The following is a 9,620-nucleotide window of genomic DNA, read 5'->3' as shown; positions in this document are numbered from 1 at the left end:
AGCATTTTTAATTTTATTGCTTAAATCGCATTTTCTCGGCGAGCTGAGCACTTTTTCTGAATTGTGCCGCTCCCGTCACTCTGGTTAGGTTGGCATCGAAAAAAACGCTCTCGGGTGCTTTAGAGTGCCGAGTTTATCACTGCGCATGAAGAAATGACCACCTCCAACGTTTGGTTTATGTTTTATAAGCATTTCTAATTTTATTGCTTAAATCACATTTTCTCTGCGAGCTGAGCACTTTTTCTGAATTGTGCCGCTCCCGTCACTCTGGTTAGGTTGGCATCGAAAAAAACGCTCTCGGGTGCTTTAGAGTGCCGAGTTTATCACTGCGCATGAATAAATGACCACCTCCAACGTTTGGTTTATGTTTTATAAGCATTTTTAATTTTATTGCTTAAATCGCATTTTCTCGGCGAGCTGAGCACTTTTTCTGAATTGTGCCACTCCCGTCACTCTGGTTAGGTTGGCATCGAAAAAAACGCTCTCGGGTGCTTTAGAGTGCCGAGTTAATCACTGCGCATGAAGAAATGACCACCTCCAACGTTTGGTTTATGTTTTATAAGCATTTTTAATTTTATTGCTTAAATCGCATTTTCTCGGCGAGCTGAGCGCTTTTTCTGAATTGTGCCGCTCCCGTCACTCTGGTTAGGTTGGCATCGAAAAAAACGCTCTCGGGTGCTTTAGAGTGCCGAGTTTATCACTGCGCATGAAGAAATGACCACCTCCAACTGTAACTCCTCCAGGTACCAACAGACACAAGTGGCTTTCTCAACTGATGGATTTATTGAATCCAGCTTGTTCAGACTCATAAACACACCTTGAAAACTAAAAGCACAAACAAACAACAATTAGCTCAAAAGAAAGACATTTAACACATAAAACGATTCTGACAAATACAACATACAAACAATACCTCGTTGGCTGAGTACCGAGAGAGGAATTAGTTTCAGTCGTCTTCTTCTTCTTATTGTTTCTTATCTTTCTTAACAACTTAGCTTTGTGACCACGCTTCAGTCACGCATCTTTCGATCTCTCGAGAGATCGCTTCTTCTGAGGAAATTAACCTCTACTTCTTCTTACAAAGCTCACTTACACTATAGCGCCCTCTGGTGGCACTCAACGGTAATAATAATGAAAATACACAGAAAATGAAAAGAAACGAAAATATAGCAGTAACACTCCCACCAATCTCACAACTCTTGCTGTGGGATTTCTATGATTTACATCCAGGCTTACAAACTGAACATGAAAATACACACAAGCCCTTAGTCAGCTTCTAGCAAACAATAACTTTATGAATAGGTCGTTCTAATGAGACTGTTTTAGTCACAAGTTTACTGTGTCTGTCATATGTCCTTTCACTAACCAAAAGTCGAACCTTTCTCACTTTGTTGTCGGTTCCTGGATAGACATCAGTGACTTTGGCTAGCTTCCATTCATTACGTGGTGCCATGTCTTCTTTTAGAAGCACTACATCATTTACCTTCAGATTCCTTCTGTGTGCAGTCCACTTCTGTCTTGGTTGCAAGTTGAGCAAATATTCTTTCCTCCAACGGATCCAAAACTCATTGGCTAAATATTGGACTCTTCTCCATCTGTTTTGAAGATACAAATCTTCTTTCATAAACTCTCCTGGAGGAGGTTGAACAATGGTTGACTTGGAATCTCGTGTTTCTTGTTTCTGAAGATCCTCTTTCAGATGTTTCTTGATTTCCTCTTCAGGAGGCTTTTTGACTTCAGTTTCCTTTTTAAGTTCTCTGTGTGTCTTTTTGAGAGCTTCTTTGGAAGTTCTCCTGAAGAACAACACTTTTTCAGGAGGTGTTTTGCCTTCTTTCTCATCTTTGGTAACTTTCTTTGCTTCTGTTACTTCTTTATGGATTTTGAAAAATCTTTTTAAAGACGTTCTCTTGTCTTTGACTTCGGAACCACCTTCAAGTGGTTTCTTAGTTTCTTGAAGGACCACTGAAGACATGTTTGCTTCTTTGATGGGTTTCTCAACTTCTTTGAGACGTTCCCTTTTGAGAGCTTTTTCGACATCTTCCCGAGGACGCCTCTTGTCTTCTTTGCCTTCCTTTGGTGGTTTCTCTTGCGCTTCTTTGATGGTTCTTATTTTTCTGGGAAGCTTCTTGCTGGTTGGTTTTTCAGCTTCTTCAAGCTTTTGTTCTTTAGGAGGTTTGCTAAGGACACCCTTGTCCTCTTTTACTTTCAACTCATCCTTAGTCACTTCTTTGACCGACTTCTCTTCTTTCTTTGGTTTCCTGACTTCCTTCTCGTGGCTTGGAAGTTCTTTGAGTTTCTTTGGAACTTTCTTGGCTTCCTTAGGAGGTACTTTGACCTCCTTGTCTTGTTTCTGCGGCTTTGTGACTTCCTTTGAAGTTACTTTGACCTCTGTGTCTTCTTTCTTGACTTCTTTCTGAGGTTTTTTCACTTCATTTTCTTTTCCTAAAGGTTCTGGTTTGGCTTTCACCTTGGGAACCTTTTCTTTTGTCACGTTGACGTGTTCTTTTTTTAGAACTGGCGCTGTTTGCTTGTTGGTGACTCTCAGGAACCTGAAAGGTTTCTTGGAAACATCCGCTTTCGGTGCAGGTTTTTCTTTTGGATTCTTCTTGACTTCTTTGACCACTTTGGAAGTGTCGATTGTATTTTCTCTGGTGGTCACCTTGACAACTTTTGAGAGCTTCTTCGGTTCTTTTTTGGACGGTTTCATAACGTCTTCGAAGGGTTCCTTCGGTTTTTGCTTGGAGGGCTTCTCAGGTTCCCTGGAAATTACATCTTCAGGTTTTTCCTCCTTGGGAGGTTTCTTCTCCTCTTTCATCTCAGAAGGTTTACTTTCATCTTCTTGAGAAGGTTTCTGGATGTCTTTGTCTTCTCCCAAAGATTCGTCAACTTGTTTTTTCTGAGGGATCTCCAACACTTCCTTGGGAGGTTTCCTTTTTTCCTGGTCCTCAGAGGGTTTCGGCTCCTCATGGACCTTCTGGGATGGTTTCAGGTACACTGTCTTTTTCCTGAGAGATCTTTTGATGTCTTTCTCCTCTTCAAGTTCTTCATGTGGCACAGGGTTGGCATCAAGGGCTCTTTCAGAGAAGTCTCCTTCAAGTGCTTTGATAACGTCTGAAGGGGTGACGTCCTTTACTGTTGTCCTATTGACATAGTGGACCTTGTTCTGAAGCTTTAGAGAGGGCTTAAGCTCTGGGATGACCTTCTTGACAATAATACGATGACTAATACCAATCGCATCTCCATAGTTCAAGCAGGGATTGGTTTGTCCAACTATACTCCAACCAAGATCAGTGCGCTGAGCGTATGGCTCACCTTCCTTGCCTGACACAATCTCTCTTGGAAGAAGAGCTTGTGAGCAGTTGTATCCGATCAACAATCCTACCTCGCAATCTTGCAAAGGTGCGATTTCTGGTTGAAGGTGTTCTAAATGTGGCCAAGCTTTAGCTGTCTCATTAGTTGGAATGTGAGCTTTGTTGGCTGGAATGAATTCTCGTGTGTATGTAGGAGGTAAAGTGATTCCTTTGCTTGAGTTAAGACCACGAACTTTAAGATCTTGCAGTCTGTTAGACTGAACAACTGTAGTCTGGGAAGACATGGTAGACAGTTCTAGTTTAACCGGTTCTTGGTTTGTATCTAGCAACTTTGCAACTTAACTGAGAACAAAGGTTGTATCGCTTTGCGAATCCAGTAAGGCATATACAAGAACTTCTTTGTGTTTTGTAGAAGATGAAAGCCACACAGGAATGATTGCAGCAGTCAGTGTGTTATTTTCTTGACTCGCTACTCGGTTAGTTGTAGCCATGGCTGTAACTTGTTCTTGAGCTCGGTCGCTTTGACTTGATCTTTCGTTACTTGGATTTGGCTTAGCTAGTGGTTGCTTTTGTTCTTCTTTGTCCTTAACTCTATCTTCATGAAGACAGGTAGGATGCCCTTTACTGCACCTTTCACAAATATTGCGGTTGGTACAGCTCTTTGAAAGATGGCCTGGTTTGAGACAACCAAAACATAGCCTTTCCGACTTAATGAAGCTGATTCTGTCTGACACAGCCTTTTCAAGAAAACTTCTGCATTTGTGTAAACTGTGCTTGGGTTTCTTGCAGAACACACATACCAGTTGTGTTTTTTCTTGTGAAGTCGTCATCAGTGTTTTAACTCCAATTTCTTTCTGTTTGGTAAATTTCAGTTTGTCTGATTTGTTAAACTCACATTGTTTTAGTGACTGTAAAGATGTAACAGGATTACAAGCAATCTTGGCTTCTCTCGTTAAAAACTCAACAAACTGGCTGAAAGTGGGAAACTGATTTGTTTGTTCTTCAATTTCAACAACCTTGCGGTTCCAACTAGCAGCAAGCCAGTCTGGAAGTTTGGAAAGAATCTTTCGGTTCTCATTGCAGTCATTCAAGATCTCTAATGACTTAATGTGAGCTGCTGCAGCTTCACAACTGCGCAAGAAATCTGCAAAGTCCCTTAGTTCGAAACTGTCCCTTGAGGTCATTTTGGGCCATGCATGCAGTTTGTCTCTAAAAGCTTTTGCTATTGTGAATGGATTTCCATATCTTTCATCCAGAATCTTCCATGCAGCAGCATGTGCGGATTCAGTTCCAAGCAGGAAGTATCCTTTAATTGCTCTCTTAGCCGGTCCACTCACATATCTTCGAAGGTAGAATATTTTCTCCTTGTTAGGGATATTCTTTTGGTCTATCAGTGTTTGGAATGACAGTTTCCAGTCACTGTAACTTAAGGGATCCCCAGAAAACACAGTAGGTTCCGAAACAGGGATACGACTAGTACTTAGTGCACTTGCTAGCACTTTAACTAAATCTGATGTACCATCACCTTTAGGAGTGCCTGCAGCTTGGGGTGAGACTTGTTCAAGCAGAGATGGAAAGCTTACATGTTCAACGTCTCTAATTTCTGTATTAATCTTTGTTACATCGACCCTTTGCACTTCTGCTACACTCATTTGGTCATAAACCTGCATCCTTGCTTGTGCTGCCTTGAGATCTTTGACCTTTTCCAGGTGCTGTACCTTTCTTTTCTTTTCATCAAGTGTTCTCTGCAGAGCTGCATACTCTTCTTCTTGTTGAGCCTTAAACTTTGCTTCATCTGCTTCTCTCTGCATTCTTAGGCTAATTTCTTCAGCCTCTCTTTCTAAGCGCTTTCTAATTTCTTCAGCCTCTCTTTCTAAGCACTTTTGTCTAATTAGTGTTTCTTGTTCCACTGCTCTTTTCCTGACTTCAACTTCTAGTCTTTCTATCTCTTGCTGTTCCATTTGTTGTTCTTCTAATATTTTTAGAACAGCTTGACTCGCTGCTGCTTCTGCTGCAGCTTCTTGATGTTTTACAGAGGATCTATGTGAATGCTCAGATGAGTTCTTAGTTATGTTGAAGGAGCTTGACTTATTGCTCGTAGTTTGAAAGAGGGAGCCTGCTTCCGGCCAATCTTGTTCCTCTCTTCCTTCCAATCGGCAAGTTGCTTTATTCACAAGGAAACCTGAGATCTCCACACACAGATCTACTCTGCGACGTGTCTCTTGATCCAGTGGGGTGAGCTTGCGTAACTCATCATAAACTTTTGTGACATCTGCACAAAGACCTCTAACATCACCAGTTATATCTTCAAGAATGTCTTTATTTGAGGGTCCTGGTTGAGAGAGGGGTGCTTTTGATGCCTTTGCATGTGTTCTCCACTTTTCGTAGTTGTAGTTAAATCTTTGCTGGAGTCCTTTAATCTTCTCATCCTGCATTTCTCTTCCCTTTTCTGTGAGTGTTTTCACTCTCTGACTTCTTCTAAGTTGTACTGAGTCTTGCTGCTCACTAGGATCAGTACCTTGGGTTTCTTCAGACTGACTTTGGGGTTCTGTACTAATTAATGGTGTATTTGGATCATTTTAACGTCTGTCTCTTGTCACTAAACAGCAAAAATGTTTATGTAAACTAAAAGTCACCCCTAGACAGTCGGCATTTGAAATATAAAGGCAGAATAAAATAAAAATGTAATACTGAATCTTTATACAGTAATGTGAAAGTAACTTAACTCTTTCAACTTAAATATACCAAAAACGTATTCAAATAAGAGTTATTCACATTTAAACTGTTCACATGAAACACATTTCTCATTCTTGGCACAAATAGGCCAGTGTAAAACAAATGTAGCCTACTGATGCTTAAACTTAAGTGCTTTAGACCTTACAATGTGGCTTAATAAACAAAAATTAGGAATAGCAACCGTTACTTTAAATCACAGTTTGATTAATCAACCTTAAACTTGCGTTTTGTTTTCCTTTTTTCAGACAAACCCTTAACTTATGAATGTCCGCATTTCTTATGGTCTTATCTTAAAGTGTTGGTCTTCAAATCCCGCTTTGGTCTCGTGCGCGCGCCCGCTCCGTGCACGTGCCGATCACGCTGTGGCAAGACTGCTGCTCTCTAGGATCATGCCGCCTCGCCTCCACTCGCGCAGATCAGTCGAGTTTTCACTGTAATTCCTCCAGGTACCAACAGACACAAGTGGCTTTCTCAACTGATGGATTTATTGAATCCAGCTTGTTCAGACTCATAAACACACCGTGAAAACTAAAAGCACAAACAAACAACAATTAGCTCAAAAGAAAGACATTTAACACATAAAACGATTCTGACAAATACAACATACAAACAATACCTCGTTGGCTGAGTACCGAGAGAGGAATTAGTTTCAGTCGTCTTCTTCTTCTTATTGTTTCTTATCTTTCTTAACAACTTAGCTTTGTGACCACGCTTCAGTCACGCATCTTTCGATCTCTCGAGAGATCGCTTCTTCTGAGGAAATTAACCTCTACTTCTTCTTACAAAGCTCACTTACACTATAGCGCCCTCTGGTGGCACTCAACGGTAATAATAATGAAAATACACAGAAAATGAAAAGAAACGAAAATATAGCAGTAACACCAACGTTTGGTTTATGTTTTATAAGCATTTTTAATTTTATTGCTTAAATCGCATTTTCTCGGCGAGCTGAGCGCTTTTTCTGAATTGTGCCGCTCCCGTCACTCTGGTTAGGTTGGCATCGAAAAAAACGCTCTCGGGTGCTTTAGAGTGCCGAGTTTATCACTGCGCATTAAGAAATGACCACCTCCAACGTTTGGTTTATGTTTTATAAGCATTTTTAATTTTATTGCTTAAATCGCATTTTCTCGGCGAGCTGAGCGCTTTTTCTGAATTGTGCCGCTCCCGTCACTCTGGTTAGGTTGGCATCGAAAGAAACGCTCTCGGGTGCTTTAGAGTGCCGAGTTTATCACTGCGCATGAAGAAATGACCACCTCCAACGTTTGGTTTATGTTTTATAAGCATTTTTAATTTTATTGCTTGTAGCTCCCTCTTATCAATCAGGCGTACAAGCAGTTCTTCAAAACGGGCATTTATTCAACTTCTCCACACACATGCCGTGAGAACTCTTTGCTGCATTTGCTCGAGGGAGAAAACGAAGAAAAACGTAAATCTTGACAATACAGGTCTTCAAAACTCCGGTTTCAACAATAAACAAAAATGCTATCAGAAAGGAAACAAATTAAGCATTTCTTGCATTCTTCACCACTTGCTTATTCAAACGGAAAAACGTCGCCACCCGGGGGCTCAAAATCAGACACTCCCGCTCTTGTGCAACTCTCCAAAAGGAACCTCTAACACAAAAACTAAAATTGGTTCCCACTTGGAAACAGAGCTTAGCTCAAAACGTTCCTTATCAGTGCATTTTCTTATGGCAGCTACATTGCTTAAATCGCATTTTCTCGGCGAGCTGAGCACTTTTTCTGAATTGTGCCGCTCCCGTCACTCTGGTTAGGTTGGCATCGAAAAAAACGCTCTCGGGTGCTTTAGAGTGCCGAGTTATTCACTGCGCATGAAGAAATGACCACCTCCAACGTTTGGTTTATGTTTTATAAGCATTTTTAATTTTATTGCTTAAATCGCATTTTCTCGGCGAGCTGAGCACTTTTTCTGAATTGTGCCGCTCCCGTCACTCTGGTTAGGTTGGCATCGAAAAAAACGCTCTCGGGTGCTTTAGAGTGCCGAGTTTATCACTGCGCATGAAGAAATGACCACCTCCAACGTTTTGTTTATGTTTTATAAGCATTTTTAATTTTATTGCTTAAATCGCATTTTCTCGGCGAGCTGAGCACTTTTTCTGAATTGTGCCGCTCCCGTCACTCTGGTTAGGTTGGCATCGAAGAAAACGCTCTCGGGTGCTTTAGAGTGCCGAGTTTATCACTGCGCATGAAGAAATTACCACCTCCAACCTTTGGTTTATGTTTTATAAGCATTTTTAATTTTATTGCTTAAATCGCATTTTCTCGGCGAGCTGAGCACTTTTTCTGAATTGTGCCACTCCCGTCACTCTGGTTAGGTTGGCATCGAAAAAAACGCTCTCGGGTGCTTTAGAGTGCCGAGTTTATCACTGCGCATGAAGAAATGACCACCTCCAACGTTTGGTTTAAGTTTTATAAGCATTTTTAATTTTATTGCTTAAATCGCATTTTCTCTGCGAGCTGAGCACTTTTTCTGAATTGTGCCGCTCCCGTCACTCTGGTTAGGTTGGCATCGAAAAAAACGCTCTCGGGTGCTTTAGAGTGCCGAGTTTATCACTGCGCATGAAGAAATGACCACCTCCAACGTTTGGTTTATGTTTTATAAGCATTTTTAATCTTATTGCTTAAATCGCATTTTCTCGGCGAGCTGAGCACTTTTTCTGAATTGTGCCGCTCCCATATCTCTGGTTAGCTTGGCATCGAAAAAAACGCTCTCGGGTGCTTTAGAGTGCCGAGTTTATCACTGCGCATGAAGAAATGACCACCTCCAACGTTTGGTTTATGTTTTATAAGCATTTTTAATTTTATTGCTTAAATCGCATTTTCTCGGCGAGCTGAGCACTTTTTCTGAATTGTGCCGCTCCCGTCACTCTGGTTAGGTTGGCATCGAAAAAAACGCTCTCGGGTGCTTTAGAGTGCCGAGTTTATCACTGCGCATGAAGAAATGACCACCTCCAACGTTTGGTTTATGTTTTATAAGCATTTTTAATTTTATTGCTTAAATCGCATTTTCTCGGCGAGCTGAGCACTTTTTCTGAATTGTGCCGCTCCCGTCACTCTGGTTAGGTTGGCATAAAAAAAAACGCTCTCGGGTGCTTTAGAGTGCCGAGTTAATCACTGCGCATGAAGAAATGACCACCTCCAACGTTTGGTTTATGTTTTATAAGCATTTTTAATTTTATTGCTTAAATCGCATTTTCTCTGCGAGCTGAGCACTTTTTCTGAATTGTGCCGCTCCCGTCACTCTGGTTAGGTTGGCATCGAAAAAAACGCTCTCGGGTGCTTTAGAGTGCCGAGTTTATCACTGCGCATGAAGAAATGACCACCTCCAACGTTTGGTTTATGTTTTATTAGCATTTTTAATTTTATTGCTTAAATCGCATTTTCTTGGCGAGCTGAGCACTTTTTCTGTATTGTGCCGCTCCCGTCACTCTGGTTAGGTTGGCATCGAAAAAAACGCTCTCGGGTGCTTTAGAGTGCCGAGTTTATCACTGCGCATGAAGAAATGACCACCTCCAACGTTTTGTTCATGTTTAATAAGCATTTTTAATTTTAT

The 9,620-nt window shown here is 41.1% G+C and overlaps 1 protein-coding gene and 1 long non-coding RNA gene across 2 annotated transcripts; both read right to left on the bottom strand.

Annotated features, from left to right (window-relative positions):
* Positions 1 to 735: 735 nt before the first annotated feature.
* Positions 736 to 3,615, bottom strand: LOC133147124 (neurofilament heavy polypeptide-like). The gene has a single exon (XM_061271214.1). The coding sequence runs from the start codon at positions 3,593 to 3,595 to the stop codon at positions 1,277 to 1,279; it is 2,319 nt and encodes a 772-aa protein (XP_061127198.1). The 5' UTR covers positions 3,596 to 3,615; the 3' UTR covers positions 736 to 1,276.
* Positions 3,616 to 6,510: 2,895 nt separating this feature from the next.
* LOC133147125 (uncharacterized) lies at positions 6,511 to 6,923 on the bottom strand. Its single transcript, XR_009711520.1, has 2 exons — positions 6,664 to 6,923; positions 6,511 to 6,575 (listed from the first exon to the last, which is right to left on the bottom strand). It is a non-coding gene; the product is annotated as an uncharacterized LOC133147125 (long non-coding RNA).
* Between the last annotated feature and the right edge of the window lie 2,697 nt (positions 6,924 to 9,620).

Source organism: Syngnathus typhle, unplaced genomic scaffold, assembly GCF_033458585.1.
Source record: "Syngnathus typhle isolate RoL2023-S1 ecotype Sweden unplaced genomic scaffold, RoL_Styp_1.0 HiC_scaffold_33, whole genome shotgun sequence".
Taxonomy (NCBI): domain Eukaryota; kingdom Metazoa; phylum Chordata; class Actinopteri; order Syngnathiformes; family Syngnathidae; genus Syngnathus; species Syngnathus typhle.
Note: the sequence above shows the minus strand (reverse complement) of the source record. Positions and strands in the feature narration are given on the sequence as shown.

What these genes read in the sequence shown, in the direction of transcription:
- LOC133147124 (XM_061271214.1), bottom strand. Translation starts at nt 3,595, where the DNA reads ATGTCTTCCCAGACTACAGTTGTTCAGTCTAACAGACTGCAAGATCTT.